Here is a 17,459-nt window from a genome sequence, read left to right as displayed (position 1 = left end):
GAGATAGAAAGATACAGATGGACAGGCCAAAGACAGGTACTAGCAACTCAATTTGGGTCTCCCCCACTTGGTAACAGAGGCTCAGGTACTTATGCCATCACATGTTCCCTCCAGGGGTGCACACCAGCAGGAAGCTAGAAGCAGGGAGCAGAGGTGGGACTTGAACCCAGGCACTCTGATAAGAGATGTGGGCATCCCAAGCAGCTTCTTCACTGCTGTGCCAATGCCCTGCCCCGATGCTATATTCTTTTAGGATACTTGAAGTGACCCCGTCAAAGTTGACCTGCAGGGTTACAATGGAATGGAGAGAAGTGCTGTATTCTCCAGGAACCATAAAGCAGAGGTATGGGGGACAGGATAGAAATAACTGCAGGAATAAGAGGAAAGACACCCAGAGAGCACACTGGGCCAACAGGAACAGCCCCTTCAGATGCGAAGGAAGTGGCTGTTGGCAATTAGAAAACGAGGGCATCAGTTAAAGAGGACTGGGACCGCTCTAGAGAAGAGGGGGCATGAGAGGGTAGCAATTAAGTAGGAAAATGGGGGAGTTCAGAGGACAACAGTTTTGTCTTAGTCACCCAAGTCCTTGGATGTCCTCATGATTGGTCTGGACTAAGAAAACTAAGGTTAATTTTAATTCATACGTTCATAGTTCCCACCTATGAACCATAGTTCATAGTACCCACCTCAAACCCGGCTGATCATGGGTCACTCTGGGGTAGCAGAAAAATCTTTAGAAGGTGGCTTTACCAAAACAAGACATAAAGATGGAGGCTATGCACTTTTATCTCTATCTTAAGAGGTTACAAGAATGTCACAAACCTGAAACCACTATTTCTCAATATTTCATCTCTAGATGAAATGTTCTCATGTTGTATTACACTGAAAGGTCCTATATTGCAAAAGATGGCAATTGTATCTGATTACACAGATGAGCAAGTGGTATATCCCAAGGTTACTTTGGCTTCTCAAACCAGAAAGTTATAGAGGAAGAGAAAGACCAAGAACAAATTTTCACTTTCATAGATAATAAATTTCCCTGCCCTTAATAGACACATCTAACACACCAGGCTTTCATAGCTCTTAATTAACATATAAAAATCTCTCTCTTCCTCTGCCTTCCGAAGGCTTGTCATACATTCCTGGTTTTGGTTGAGGGCAGTCTGCATATTCCCAAATCATTATGACTATACAGGTGAATGTGTGTCTCAGTGTTTTTAGACAGCATTATACCATATAAATATGGTCATGCATTAATAGCATACCTTGGAATAGCCCTCAAGTATTAACCAGATTTTAATATATGCACGTTCCTTAAGATTCATTTTAGATTCATGCCTTCTGACTTAGGTTATGTGATAATCTCCGCTTTTCACGTAGAGCTGAAGTTTTGTCTAGCTTATATAACTTAAAAAAAATCCAACTACCCTAGTCAGAGACAACCAAAGGTGAGAACCTAAAACCTCTTAAACTGCTTCCTGGCCCACTGAAGTCTGAGACTTGTTCCCTTACGTGACAGTAGGAAGGTGCTGGGCACATACTACTTTACGCCCAGAGAAGGTAGATTGGTGTATAGTTTATTCTTACATCATTGGGTCTCAACAACAATCAAAATGAAGTGGTAACTGTAAGGAAATGCACTTTGTACAAAAGTCCAAAAGCAACATCAGTGCACGTAGCCGTTAGATTCCAGATCTGGGCTTCTTTTCTCCTTTCTGAGATCTGTCCCTGAAGCAGTGGTGGAAGCAACCACGCTTGGAAACTTGTTTACTCTGTCTGAACTGATAGAGCAAAACAAGGTCAGTTTGTTCTCCCAACCAGTCACCAGAGTGCACCTACTTAACCCCACGAACAACAGAAGCCCTCTGCAGTGTTACCTGATGCTCAGCCATCTGGCTCTCCGGACTCCGGCCAGGTTCCAGACTCTCACCGAGTTTCACCTCGATGGCCTCCATTTTTGTGGAGATGGACGGGAGGGAGTCCTGGTACTTTTTCTGGCGTTCCAAAGCTTCATAGAGGGTGCGCTGCTTTTCACTGATCTGAACAAGAAAAGGGATCTTACCAACTGTTGTCGAGCCCCTTATCTTCCACGTTACCACATTTCTTTCCTTATTGCCTTACCTACTGGCAGAACAGAGGATACCCAACTATGCACCGCATGTGTAACTTTCTGCATGTATTTCACAAGACCATTGCTAAGGCAATTGGTGTCTGCTGGGCTTAAACAAGTCCGTGTGTTAAACACTCACCACATTCTTCAAGGTGTCCCAAGAACGCTGCAAGTCACCCAGTTTAGCAGTGGCAGATGCCTCCAGTCCTGGCTCACAGAACTCCTGGGATGCCGACACGCTGGGCTGAATCCTTGCAGCATCTGTTTGCAACCTCTCAGCAGACAAGGCTTGGTAATAAGCAATGTCCTGGGAGTGAGAGCAGAGCATTGGATTCCACAGGTCTTGAGTAAAGTGCTCTGGGTACTGCGTGTCATGCGTAGTGAGGGGTTAGGAGCTAAAGCTTTTGCCGGGGCTGCACGCAAGGAAGTTAGTAAATTCTCGTGACAAGAAAATATGAAGCACATTGCAATTGCTTTGGAATTTCGGCTTACATTTAAAAAGTAAACCATTTTGCCAATATTTCAAGTTGACACAGCTCAAAAGGAAATTCAAAGGATTTAAGTGATACATGTGTATTTAAGACTGATGAACTAATAGAGCAAAAAGAACTTGAATGATCTAGTTCCTAAAATGTGGTTTAATGTACAGATTAAGGTTTTGAATAATTTTAAGTACTGGTTTTAAATAAAATCAAAGCTATTGAAAGCAATTTTTTGACATAGCCAGATCTTCACTAGTTGTGAATTCACTATATACAGAAATTAAATACTTTAATATTAAATAAGGAAAAGTGTGATAGGGAAGTTAAAACTACTCTAAGAAACAAATAATAAGAAAGAGTTCTTTATATCCATTTTCTGGAAGTACATAAGCAATCATTGAAGTGAATGATGACAATCATCTTTTAAATTTTTAAAAATCTAGTTATAAGTAATATTACATAGTAATAATTATAATGAAATTTTTTTATACCAACACATACAATTGTTTGTGTTTTCAATTGTTTTTATGGCTATTTATCTATACCTCAATAGAAATTTGATTGGAAGAGTAATGCTTATATTCTATGAATTGCTATTATACTAGTAAACTTGATTGCTTTTACAGCTGTTCTGTAAGGTGAAGGTAATTATGTCAGTTTAAAATAACTTAGCCTTACAGATAATCATTAATTGGCAGAAGTCTTGAAGAAGGTTCCAGCCACATGGGAAAACAAGAGCACATCAGGAAGGGCCTGGCGCTGTTTTGGGGAAGCGGAAAGGACACTTCTTAGGGGCTACAACAGGATGCAATGGAATGAGCTAAGACTGAGAGTTGGGACACTGAGATCCAGCCAGAACTACTCTAAGTGTATGTCCCTGGACAACTGTGGCAGTCACTAACAACCTGCACTTCAGCTTCCTCATCTATACAACAGCAGGTGGTTTTGAGGAATATTCTTTGAGTGACAATACCGACTTTTGCCCATTTTTTGGTTGTGTGGCTGAGACTCCCAGATATGTCGATAACATTTATTGATGACAAAGGAACATGAAGACTTGTTCCTCTTCATTCTTCACCCTCTCAATCTCTTCAATGGGTTACTCTGGTATTTTCTTTTTCTTTTTTTTTTTTTAACAGGCAGAGTGGACAGTGAGAGAGAGAGACAGAGAGAAAGGTCTTCCTTTGCCGTTGGTTCACCCTCCAATGGCCGCCGCTGCAGCCGGCGCACCGCGCTGATCCGATGGCAGGAGCCAGGAGCCAGGTGCTTTTCCTGGTCTCCCATGGGGTGCAGGGCCCAAGCACCTGGGCCATCCTCCACTGCACTCCCTGGCCATAGCAGAGAGCTGGCCTGGAAGAGGGGCAACCGGGACAGAATCCGGCGCCCCAACCGGGACTAGAACCCCGTGTGCTGGCGCCGCAAGGTGGAGGATTAGCCTATTGAGCCACGGCGCCGGCTTACTCTGGTATTTTCATGTCCTTGATAGGCTTATATCCATTGAGCTCACTCACGTCCACCTCATTTCATTCCTTGACACGCTTTAATGCTGTCATCATTAAATTGGTCACCTTCCCACCACCTGATACTTCTCACTGTGGTTAAAGTTACTTAAACCTCTTTCTTGCTAACTTTGTTTCTCTTACTTCTTTAAGCTCTGTTTCACCCACTTGGAAAATCCCAACAACCACCCAATCCAACTTTACTTTCCAGAGTACATGTGCTTGCAGTCACATCTGAAGCCATCAAGGTGACATCCCACAACTTCTCAGCTGATCAAGTCTGTCTATATTCAAACTCCTCCTTATTGCATGCACCAGGATGAGCTCCCCTGTCATGAGATCCCGTGGACTGATTTTCCAAGGACTTCAGTCAACTAATACTCCCTCCCCTGTGTGCTGATATTCACCACTACAGGATATAAAGGGAATCAACTCTCTTCCATCCCTAAAGACCTACATGCCCATGTATTTTTATATCTTCTTTTCCTGAAGGATACTCCAATTTTAGGAAATTCCACAGATCACATTGTGATGGATCATCTCCTAAGAACGTACTCACATGCACTGGCTTAATTGCTAGTTCCTACTCTTCACCTATTCACTTTATAATTCAGCTTGTCAAAAGGGTGGCACATTAACAGATGAGGCTTCTTCAAAGTGTTCTTAGAAAATGAAATCAGGGCCAGTGCCATGGCTTACTTGGCTAATCCTCTGCCTGCAGCACCAGCACCCCAGGTTCTAGTCCTGGTTGCTCCTCTTCCAGGCCAGCTCTCTGCTGTGGCCCAGGGTGGGCAGTGGAGGATGGCCCAAGTGCTTGGGTCCCTGCACCTGCATGGGAGACTGGGAGGAAGCACCCGGCTCCTGGCTTCGGATTGGTGCAGCGCCGGCCATAGCGGCCATTAGGAGAGTGAACCAATGGAAGGAAGACCTTTCTGTCTCTGTCTATAACTCTACTTGTCAAATAAAAATAAAATAAAAGTTTTTAAAAATGAAATCAAAAGATGTTTATTTTGGTGCAAACAAATTGAAATCCACATTTAGTTTTTTCACAATATGCATTTTTCAAGGGAGATTTTTGAAGATCCCCTCTTTGGGGGGTTCATCTTTATGCATTTCAATCCTCTAGGGATTTCAAAATTTTTTCACCAAAGCAAACTTATTTTTTAATTTCATCTTCCAAGAACTTTTTGACGTACTCTTATATGTTCACTTTCTCATCCTTAATCCACTTCTAAATACCCATGAGGGCTTCCACCCTAAGGCCTACACTGAGACTTCTCTCATCCAAGTGATCAGTGGCTTCTTTTCTATGAAATAAAATGGTTACTTTTCAAGCCCTTCCCCTCTGAGAAACACTTGCCTTTTAATCTGTGCTCTCTACCAGCTTTCTTGTCAGTTGATCTGCGTTTATAAGCTCCACACTCACATTTCTACTTGGTCACAGACTATGCCCCAATAGTTCTTCAAATGCTATCTTTCCAAAAAAGAACTTAACATGAAAAACTGATTTAGGAAAAAAATAATTTCTCAGCCAATGGAACTTATACCCACCTGATCTAAAAACTTAGAATGTATTCTTAACTTCTCTCCCTCTCTGCTCATGGCTACGTGAAGATGAAGTTCCATCGATGCATACTCTTGCTGCAGCCCAGGTCCAAGTCGTATCTACAACAGCAACTTCCTAACTCAAGGGTAAATGAGAAGCCTGCAAACTGCCTCTGGCCTGTATGTTTTTAGTTTGGCTTACCTGAAGTTTTTAAAAGTTCTTATCATTAAGATAGGGAAATTTCATAAAAATTCAGATTCTTAGCTTCTCTTTGTAATCAGAAGATGTGGTAATACTGTCTACCTGGCTATAGTAACTGTTTCTAGGTGGGGGGGGGCAAGAAGGGTGCAGAAAATTCTGGGGATGCCTCATTATTGTTATCCTCAAGTGAACAAAACTTATTACATTTTAGCTAATAGCTACTATCAAAAGCAGAGTACACAGACTATGAGTGGGATGGGTTATATAATGAAAATCCACTCATAGAAACCAGCACAGGACGTTCCTAACAGCTGCAGTCTAATGAAGTAGCTACATGGAGACAACTGTTTATATTCTGTACAGGGCATTGAGTCTGAAAACTTAAGGTGACTCTAACTGTCCTCTGTAGGTTTAAGAGACAATTTCACAGATGTAATGCATCACTGGTCACATTACTGTATTGTTCATTGACTCCTGACTTATTTTGTATTTTATTTTATCTATAATAATATATACTAATATACAACATAATTCCTGTACAGGAATGTGCAATATATGCGGCTGTAATGATGGGTTGACTGGTTGCAGCAACACCAATCATGTTTGCTTTTTCAACAGCTTCCTCTGAGGAAGTTTTCTGATTTAATCTAAACAAATGATATTCATGGATGTTACCAATATGATGTAACTGCTATTTTCCTATGATTAGGAGAGGGGAGGCATCAAAATGGGATTAAAAGCATAATCTTACTCAGCTTTGGATTTAAGTTAAGCTTTATGGTTGATGTCAAATATAAATAAGATGCATGTTTTGTCAGTTACAGGGCACTCTCACATGTACAGTGAGAGATACTTTACAATATATACCATGAGGACTTACAATTTTACCAAAGGTAGTCTTTCCACAGTGTTAGCATCAAGATCAGTACTGCTCAATTGAAAACGTTTAAGAACATTAAGCATATATAATATAAATTTTGTCTTTATAATAATTAGCTGACCATAGCCCGATTTCTCTAACATAACATCTGTGACCATGGGGAAGAACGTATGGTCAAAGAGTGAGTAATACATATTTTTGTATCAGAAATTAGAGAAGAGTTTCCCAAGTTCCCCATGGAGCCCTGGACTTCTCCTTTATTGTTGCTGTTTTTTTAATTTCCTCTTACTGGTTCTGCTATTATTGGTCCCACATCTATCTTTCTGAGTTCCTAGCTGGCAGGACCACTGTCCCTCACTCTCAGTTGCATCTCCAAGACCCAGCGTAACATCTTGTGCCAAACAGGTGCTTAGAATACATTTGACGAACAAGTGAGTTAATAGCTTCCCAAGAGCTATATTGATTTTTACCAAGAGAATTGTGCTATCTGAAGTTTTCATCAATTTTTATATTCCTTTTTTTTTGTGAGGCAGTGGGGGGTTTTCTTTATCACAGAAATCCGATATGAACTGCTTTAAAGTGAATTAATGTGGCTGATTTATAATATATCTTACAAAACATTTGCTCTGTTCAATGCTTCTTCCTTGAAAAGACATCTGAATTCTTTTGTACTTTATATGATTTCATCATAATAGCTAAAAATGTTTAGTTGTTTTCCCTAGTATGCATAAAGTACTAATTAACATGTATTAAAGATATTTAGTTATAAAAGAACCCATTTCCACCCAATAATTTTTATTAAAATCCTGCAGTTGAATATAATTTATATTTAATATATGGCATGTTAAAAGGAATTTCAACACAATTAGGTATTATGCTTATTTTACAGGAAATAAAATTTAGGATTATTGAAAGAGAAGTAAGATATCTAGGTGTTCCAGTATATATAATGGTAGATATTCTTTAAGTTGGTTTATAGTTAAGTCTATGGTGAAAATATGATATAATGAAGGGAAGTTTTGCATTTTCAAAATCTGAACACTGTACTCCATGAATGTTAAACTAGCTGTAAAATTGTGTTATTTTACAACAGTGACACAGACCTTTCACTTTCTGTTAGAATGCAGGATCCCATTGCATACAATTGTTAGAAAATAAAGCTGTTACACCTTTAATAAGCTAAAATTTCCACGGCCTAAATTTTTTCTCATCTCACTGTCCGTAGGCCAGGAGAAGAGAGAATGCAGTGACTGAGCAAGCAGTCTCCCAAGGCATTCATAGTTTGCACAACTCTAACACCTAAGGTGTGGCCCTGGGGCCACGCCTACAGTGTCCTGAGAACCGAGAATGGAGTCCTGCATTCTCCCAGAGGCCACAGGACACCACGTGGGAGGTACCTGATTAACAGAAGCATCTGGATTAGCCACAGGTGAAGGGGAAGGACAGGCAGGTGGAGAGATCTCACTGCTGGTTCCCTCCTCCCCAGACTCCTCAGTGACAGGTGACAGCAAAGTGTGGCAGCGACCTGCAGTCATCTGCCCCATGAAACGTAGCCCAAAGGACATGAGAATCAGTTAGCTACATTAACAAAAGACCTGGTCAGGCACAGGTCAAAACACACATCATCCAATAACAAAGTTAGAGATACTGAGACCAAATTCACATGCTGTGTTAGTACTTAAAATTTTGTCTTCAAATGAACGTAATTCTAGAAACCACTTGTAAAACAGGGATGAGGGGTGCATATCACTTTGAAGATATTTTTGTTGTCTAAATACTTCCTTAACTGACTCCACCCCTATTTGATGAATGTCTGTGTCTTTATAACAACTAGAAAAAGCACAAATCATACAAATCAGGAAAGGGTCTGTACAATAAAGCTTAGGCTTTCATGGAATCTCAAGTTGCAGATATTCCAGGGAGGTCACATGCACCCAGAGTATTGCCTAATGGGCCCAGGTGTGATTAAACATTACCCGAGGCACAGCACCAAGGAGCTGAAACACACAGCACTGGAAAGCACTGTAGTTACCAAAATACTCAAAGCAATTTAGATGCAAAATGTGGGGGGGGGGGGAATAATGGTGCGGAACAGAAATAAATGGAATTTGTCTTTCAATGCAAAGCTGGAATTTGGATTTTCTATTTAGAATTTTTCTTCTAAATGCTGTACATGCACTTCTCTATCGGCTAATCAGCCTGGAAAAACTCAGCTAAATAAATGCACAGGATTCTCCCGTTCTCCCCTCCCCCACCCAGGAAACCAGAGCACCATGCAAAGGAATTTTTTTTTTTTTTTTCATAAAAAGAAAGCACAGAGTCTCTCAGTGTGATTGCTAAATCATCCCGCAGATCACGGCCGACCTTGGACAGGTTCGGTAACTCAGCAGCCTGGGGAGAACAGCTTCATCCCAGCTGTCACTGTTTACTCTGTCAAACGCTGGCATCGCCCCAGAGAGACTTAAGGAAACTACTCCTCAATTCCAGTCGGGCGATCCGGAGAGCCCCCAGACCCCAGGCAGGCTGCAGGGGGAAGAGCTAAGCCGCCGGGACTCGACCCCTTACCATGACCACAGAGGGCTGGGCCGCCGGCGCGGGGAGGAGCTCCCCGTCCAGGTCCTCGCTCCCTTCTGCCAGCCCCTCGACCTCGGTCACCGTCAGCAGCATGGTGGCGTGCTTGGCTTTCATGGTCAGCATCTTGCACTTGGAGTTCAAGGAGGCGATCTGCTCCTGGTAGCCCTTGATTTTCTGAGCCAGCTCCTGAGAAAACATTTTTTTTTTTTTTTTGGTTCCTGCCCAGTGTGTCAGAGCAGCATCAAAAGGAAACAGAAGCGGTAGCGTTCATCTTCCTGCAGGGCGAGCCAATGAGCGCGCAGCGCCCTGCGGGGCTGAGAGCAGGATGTGGACTGCGAGCGAGTGCACAGCCCGCATCTCCGCTGGGGGCTGGCCCCCGCACAAGCAGCACTGAGAGACTCCCCCAGGGGATCACGGAACTTCCTACCGTTAAGATCCGGCAGCTTTCTTCCATATACCTACAGCATCTCAAATTTACCAGATGTTCATGCCAGAGAAATTAGGTCATGTGACGGCTGGAACTACAGCAAAATGCACTGCGCAGCTCCTAACCATACTGAGTCCAACCAGCGGAGATGTCAGTCATTTCTAGAGACACAGTCACAAAGGAAAGCGCCTGTCCCTTCCTGTGGCTCCAGGGGCGGGGTTCAGGGATTCCAGATGGGTTATATATTATACATGAGAAACCCCAGTAAAATTTTGTGCAAGCTTCGCATTTTTGGCATGCACCCCATGATTGTCTCAAACACATCTGAGGCTTCAAACTGGCCCCTTGAACTTCAAGGGCAGTTCACATTTAGTAGCTTTGAAATTCATTTGCTTTTGAAAAGTAAATATTGTGTGAAAGATTTTAATCTTTTTACTGAGAATTTACTGGAAACATAATCTGGACAGCCCACTGGTCTTGGAAAGGTGATTGTACATGTATTTTAGGAGTATGGGAATTCTCAAATATTATAGATCCTTGCTTCAATATTAAACACTAAAGTTATACTTTCTTACATCTTTAAAAAATGAAAAGGTACATTCCAAAACATGGAATCCTAAAAATATAAAACCATTGAATTTTTCTGTTCCTTTTATTTGGCCCCTTTATCTGAAAAGCTGTTCTTTGCTTTCATACAACATATTTGTGACAAAGACTTTAAATGTCAATGTCTTTGATAGTGTGTATAATATACACACACATAAGGGCCACACACATATATGTTCATATACATATATAACATCTCAGTATTAAGATTGTTCTGTTTCCTCTCTTCTCCCAACCAAAACTAGGCAGATGTGGAAACAGGCCTGTCTTCTTAACTTGTAGCACTGTAGGACTTTTAAAACAAGTATTTAAAATGTAAAATCATTGCTTCTTTATCTCTGGAGCAGTAGATGGGTACTTAAGCCCAATAGAGTTTTTAAAACAGAGATTAAATAGCTATTTAGTATATCTAGTGTAATGGCTAGCATATGAAATCAACAAATGATAAGTATTATAACTGCATAATCCACACATATAGAAAACAGCTACTGGAGTAGCAGGCTCCCTGAGTTCCAAGTCACTTGGCTTTCTTAAAACCGCTTGCCCCATGGGGGTGACTATGAGAACTATTTGTGAAGACAGAGCTCGTCTTGAGCCTTCCACCATTACCATCCACATGCTGGTCAGTCATGCTGCAGTCCCCGGCAGAGGTATGCCCACACTGACAGCATACACCCACTTCCTACGGCGAAATTCTCATCTCACTGTGTGCAAAATTCCTCTGGGTCTTTCCTAAGAATGCACGCACCTCTGATCGCCACATCCAAAGTTTGCAATTTGCTGGGTTTGTGAGAATCTGCATTTCACAGTTTGCCCATTTACTATCATGCATGTGACACTCCTTAAGAAATAGTACTCTAGCATTTTCTTCCTTATGAAGAAACTTGCTCATATCCCATCATCTTGTGGGCTGGTTAATCATGCACTAGCCAATTCTGCTCAAATACTATAGAGCACTGATGGCTCATGCGTTACGCACTCTCAGGAAGAACAGGTTGAGCATGCCAAAACCAAAAATCTGAAACCTGAAATGTATTTCAGATTATAAAGGTTCAATTAGTAAAGCCGTGCAAATAGTCCAAAATCCAAAGAATTCTAAGATTTGAAACAATTCTCATAACTGTTTCAGATAAGAGATACTCAACCTGTGTGTGTGTGTGTGTGTGTGTGTGTGTAGGAAGGTGCTTCAAAAATTTAATGGAAATCAGGACAGGCATTTGGCACAGTGGTTAAGATGCTACTTGGGACACTTGTATCTCACCCCAGAGTGCCTGGGTTTGAGTCCTGCCTCTGCCTCAAATTCTAGCTTCCTGCTATGTGTACCATGGGAAGCAGCAGGTGCAGGTATTTGGGTCCTTGTCACCCACATGGGAGACCCAGATTGAGTTCCAGGCATCTGGCTGTTGTGGATATTTGGAGAAGTAACAAAAATCAAAAGATAAGTAAGAGGAAAAAGTTAATGGAACATAAAAGATATTTTAAAATATAAGATTTTGGTGCAAAACTTTTTGAAATCCATAGGGTTCTTTCTTTTTTTCCCACAATTTTCCATGAACTTTTTGAAGCTCCCATATGTGTATATAGGTGTATGTTCGTTTATTTATTTTAAAATTTATTTATTTGAAAGAGCTACAGAGAGACAAAGAATGGGATTCCATTTGCTGGTTCACTCCCCAGATGGCCACAATGTCCAGGGCTGGGCCAGTCCAAAGCCAGGAGCCGGGTCTCCCACCGGAGTGGCAGGGGCCCAAGTACTTAGATCATCTCCGCTGCTTTTCCCAGGCCACTAGCAAGGAGATGAATCAGAAGTGGAGCAACCAAGACTCCCACAGGCACCCACACAGGATGCCAGCATCTCAGGAGATAGCTTTACCTGCTACAGCAAAACTCCAGCCCCTGTGTGTTCAATTTTTACCAGATTCTTATAATTTATTTATTTGAAAGCAAGAGCAAAGTGGGGAGGGAGGGGTAGTGGGCAGAAAGAGATATCTTCCATCTGCTGGTTCACTGCATAACAGCCAAGTCTGGGCCAGGCTGAAGCCAGGAGCCAGGAACTCCTTCCTAGTCTCCTACATGAGTGGCAGGGACCCAGGCACTTGGACCATCTTTAATGCCTTCCCAAACACATTAGCAGGAAGCTGAATGGGACAGCAGTGGAGAAGCCAGGACTTGGACAGGCACTCCCATATGGGTACTGGTTTCATATGCAACAACTTAACCTGCCGTGCCACAACCCCCATCTCTATCAGGTATTTCTGAAAGTGATGATAAAGTTGAGAATTTCAGGAGAAAGGAAGCACTCAGGAGCAGGCCTTCTATACCAGGTGGACAGCAACAAGGTCTGAGCATTCTCAACTATGATTTAAAAGTGGCAGGATTTAAAAATGGCAGCTGGTGCTGTGGCATGGCAGGTTAAGCCTCCGCCTGTGATGCCAGTATCCTTTATAGGTGCCAGTTCAAGACCTGACTGCTCCACTTCTAATCCAGCTCCCTGTTAATGAGTCTGGGAAGGCAGCAGCAGATGACCCAAGTGCTTGGGTCACTGCACCCATACAGGAGACCTGGAAGAAACTACAGGCTCCTGGCTTTGGCCTGGCCCAGTCCCAGTCATTACAGCCATTTGAGGAGTGAACCAGAAGATGGAAGACCAATCTCAATTTCTCTCTCTCTCTCTCTCTCTCTCTCTCTCTCTCTGTGTGTGTGTGTGTATGTCTTCTACTCTTTAACTCTGCCTTTCAAACAAATAAAAAATAGATACTTTAAAAAATAAAAGTTGCAGGATAATTTCTTTAAATTAAATGCAAGTTTTGAAAACGCACAAAAAGTAAAACATGAGTGAATTGCTTAGATATAAATTCCCATTTTTATGAGTTGAAGATATCATATGAAAACCAGTTCCACTTTAAGATTAAAATTTAATTAAAAGCAGGCAGAAAATACAGGAAAAAGCCCTCTTTCAACTTTTACGTTCTCATCAGCCAGGCTTTCTCTACTCAGCACATTCTTTCCTGTGTTTATTTTATGTCTACAATGAGCCTCACACAGGGCTACATCATTACTTTCAAGAAAATGTGTTCTCAAACACATGGTGAAACAAATATCAGAATACTTGAAAAGTTCATGGAAAATTTAAATTAAAAGAGCTCACTTGGGTGTGAAATGTGTTGCAACCCATGCATGGTTTTGTTTCTAATATGCATTTTTTATGAACTATTTGAAAATCTCTCCCATCTACACTGGTATTTAGGAGTATAAGCAGCAGATACAACAAGATGAACAGATCACTGAATTAGGAACCAGAAGACACACTCTGCTGCCTACCAGGCTGAGAACTCTGGCTGTGACCTTGAGTAAGTCACTTATTTTCCTTCATTCTTTTTATTTTTTTCTTTTTCTTTTTTGACAGGCAGAGTGGACAGTGAGAGAGAGAGATAGAAAAAAAGGTCTTCCATTTCCGTTGGTTCACCCTCCAATGGCTGCTGCGGCTGGCACGCTGCGACTGGCGCACCGCGCAGATCCAAAGCCAGGAGCCAGGTGCTTCTCCTGGTCTCCCATGCAGGTGCAAGGCCCAAGGACTTGGGTCATTCTCCACTGCACTCCCTGGCCACAGCAGAGAGCGGGACTGGAAGAGGGAGCAATCGGGACAGAATCCGGCGCCCCGACCGGGACTAGAACCCAGGGTGCCGGCACCACAGGAGAGGATTAGTCTACTGAGCCGTTGCGCTGGCCTCTTTTTACTCTTTTTATTTTATTTTTTTTTTGTTGTTCAATGAAAAAAAATAAGTAATTTCTGATACAGTGGAAAAATCATGGAATTTGGAGCCAAAATCCTGCGCTTGAGTCCAGCTTCAACCAGTTACTTACATTTGACAACTCAAGAAGTCACTTTTAACAAGTCGATTTTATTATTAGTAAAATGCAGATGACTTTGAACATCCTTATCATTTTTTAAAATTATATAATACGGCCGGTGCCGCAGCTCAATAGGCTAATCCTCCACCCAGCGGCACCGGCACACCGGGTTCTAGTCCCGGTCGGGGCGCCGCATTCTGTCCCAGTTGCCCCTCTTCCAGGCCAGCTCTCTGCTGTGGCCTGGGAAGGCAGTGGAGAATGGCCCAAGTGCTTGGGCCCTGCACCCCATGGGAGACCAGGAGAAGCACCTGGCTCCTGGCTTCGGATCAGCGTGGTGCGCTGGCCGCAAGCGCGCCAGCTGTGGCGGCCATTGGAGGGTGAACCAATGGCAAAAGGAAGACCTTTCTCTCTGTCTCTCTCACTATCCACTCTGCCTGTCAAAAATAAATAAATAAAAATAAAATTATATAATACTTTAAAAGTTACTTTTAAAAATATTTTTAGCTGGCACCGTGGCTCACTAGGCTAATCCTCTGCCTGCGGCGCCGGCACACCAGGTTCTAGTCCCGGTCTGGGCACCGGATTCTGTCCCAGTTGCCCCTCTTCCAGGCCAGCTCTCTGCTGTGGCCAGGGAGTGCAGTGGAGGATGGCCCAAGTGCTTGGGCCCTGCACCCCATGGGAGACCAGGATAAGTACCTGGCTCCTGCCATCAGATCAGCGTGGTGTGCCGGCCACAGCACGCTGGCCGCGGTGGCCATTGGAGGATGAACCAACGGCAAAGGAAGACCTTTCTCTCTCTCACTGTCCACTCTGCCTGTCAAAAAAAATAAAAATAAAAAATATATTTTAAAAAATTAGTTATTAATATTTTAAAAATAATTTCTGGGTTGATTTTGTGGCATAGCTGGTTAAGCTGCGATGCTGGCTGGCATCCTATGTGGGTGCCGGTTAAAGTCCCAGCTGCTCCTTTTCTAAGCCAGCTCCCTGCTAATGCACCTATGAAAGCAACGGAACATGGCCCAAGTGTTTGGGCCCCTGCATCCACATGGGAGACCCAGAAAAAAACTACTTCAGCCTAGCCCAGCCCTAGCTATTGCAACCATCCGGGGAGTGAATCAGCAGATGCAAGGTCTCTCTATCTCTCCCTCTCTCTCTCTGTAACTTTGCCCTTCAAATAATTTTTTAAAGATTCATTTTATTTATTTGAAAGTCAGAGTTACACAGAGAGGAGAGGCGCAGAGAGAGAGAGAGAGAGAGAGAGAGAGAGAGAGGAGAGAGAGAGGTCGGTCTTCCATCCACTGGTTCACTCTCCAAATGGCTGCAATGGCTGGAGCTGCACGATCTGAAGCCAAGAGCTTCTTCCAGGTCTTTCAGGCAGGTGCAGGGGCCCGAGGACTTGGGCCATCTTCCACTGCTTTCCCAGGCCACAGCAGAGAGCTGCACGGGAATTGGAGCAGCTGGGTCTTAAACCAATGCCCATATGGGATGCCAGCGATTCAGGCCAGGGCATTAACTTGTTGAGCCACAGCACTGGCTCCAATAAATAAAATTTAAAAAAAGATGTTTTCTGTGATGAGGAAAGAGTTGTTACAACAAATTTCTGGATCTAAGGAAGTATAATAAAAACTCAGTTTATAATATATAATATACAAATATAGTCTAATCTATGTGTTATATAAACAGTGGCTTCAAAAATTTGCATAATAGGTGAGCATTTCATGCAGCAGTTAAAATGCCATTTGGGATACCTGTGTCCTATATCAGAAGGCTTTGGTTTGAGTTTCAGCTCCATTCCCAATCCCAACTTCCTGCTAATGCGCAGCTTGAGAGGTCACATGTGATAGCTCAAATAGTTGGGTTCCTGCCACATATTTACGAGACTTCAATTGAATTCTGAGCTCCTGTATTTGACCTCCGATAGCCCCAGCTACTGTGGGCATTTGGGAGTGAACCAACAAGAAAGGACATCTCTGTCTATGAGAGACCTGAGCCTGGATCAAGGTGCAACTATTTTAAAATAGGCCTCCATCTTGTAACTTGGGCCTGACCGGGCCCTGAACCCTGAGCCAAAAGCTCCTAAAAATAAATAAATGAACTCCTCTTGGAATAAGCTCTCCTAGAAACAGCCAATTAGCAGATAGCAGAGAAATACCTAAAGTTCCAGCTGTCTTTTCAGGCAGTTAAGGTGATTGATAACATCCCAAAACCCTGCAGTTTGACACGTACACCCCAGCAAAGCAGCTCAGACCCTATACTTTAGCCAATCAATTTAAAGGCATCAACCTCAAAGCCATCCAACCACCTTTACTAGGTCCATTCCCGCCACTGGATGCACTAAGCAATTCTAAGAGATGTCCTTTGAATTTCCCGTGGGATGAGATGATTTGCTAAATGGAGCTATAATGTATAGAATGTCTCTGAGAACCCTATAAAAACCCTGTTAACTGAAGAGTCGGGGCTCTCAATTCAAATCCGCTGTGTCAGTGATAGTTGAGAACCCAGGCCCGGACCTGTAATAAAACTCTCATGTGTTTTTACAGCGGTATCGGCTCCTTGGTGGTCTTTGGGGACAATCAAACTGGGCATAACATCTATAAAATTATATGTTTTCATTTAACCAATGCATAAGAGAAATAATTAACATAGATAATGTCTACAATTGTAGGAGAAAATTTTATAGATGGAAAATTTATATAAATTATTTGTAAATCATACATAAGGGCAAGTGTTGTGCAGTGGTTTAAAACCATTGCTCGGGATGCCCACATCGCAATTGGAGGGTCTAGATTAAGTCTCACCTCTGCTTCACATTGAGCGTCCTGCTAATGTGTGCCTTGGGAGGCAGCAGATGATGGTCTAAGTACTTGAGTCCCTGCCTCCCATGTGGGAGACCAAATATAGCTTTTGGATCATGGCTTTAGCCTGGCCCAGCCCTGGTTGTTGAGGGCATTTGGGGACTGAACCAGCAGACAGAAACTCGCTCTTTCTCTTTCTGCCTTTCCAATAAACATAAGAAAAATCATATATACATATAAGCTATTAGTGTATTTTATATGTCAAGAAATTAAAGAAGGGTGTGAGTTGTAGTACAGTGAGTTAAGCTAGTCCATGTAGACTCCTACATCCAATATTGGGGTGCCTAGGATCAAGTGCCACCTCAGCTTCTGATCCAGCTACCTGTCACCCACATGGAAAACTCAGATGTTGCTCTAGGCTCCTGGTGTTGGCTTGGCCCAGCCCAAGCTGTTGCATGCATTTGAGGAGTGAAACAGCAGATGGACA

The 17,459-nt window shown here is 42.7% G+C and overlaps 1 protein-coding gene across 29 annotated transcripts in view; it reads right to left on the bottom strand.

The window, feature by feature from the left end:
• SYNE1 (spectrin repeat containing nuclear envelope protein 1) overlaps window positions 1-17,459 on the bottom strand; it is a 551,595-nt gene that overhangs the window by 171,559 nt on the left and 362,577 nt on the right. For 26 of the 29 annotated variants that reach the window (XM_051855247.2, XM_070073379.1, XM_070073388.1 and 23 more), the window contains 4 exons: window positions 9,284-9,478; window positions 8,116-8,253; window positions 2,250-2,417; window positions 1,878-2,039 (listed from right to left, as the gene is read on the bottom strand). In XM_051855247.2, coding sequence (XP_051711207.2) covers window positions 1,878-2,039; window positions 2,250-2,417; window positions 8,116-8,253; window positions 9,284-9,478 — 663 coding nt within the window. Of the gene's footprint in view, window positions 1-1,877; window positions 2,040-2,249; window positions 2,418-8,115; window positions 8,254-9,283; window positions 9,491-17,459 lie in introns of those variants that run through there. The other 3 variants (XM_070073382.1, XM_070073385.1, XM_070073395.1) reach the window with 2 other exon arrangements.

The sequence above is a fragment of the Oryctolagus cuniculus genome, chromosome 5 (genome assembly GCF_964237555.1).
Source record: "Oryctolagus cuniculus chromosome 5, mOryCun1.1, whole genome shotgun sequence".
Lineage (NCBI taxonomy): Eukaryota > Metazoa > Chordata > Mammalia > Lagomorpha > Leporidae > Oryctolagus > Oryctolagus cuniculus.
Note: the sequence above shows the minus strand (reverse complement) of the source record. Positions and strands in the feature narration are given on the sequence as shown.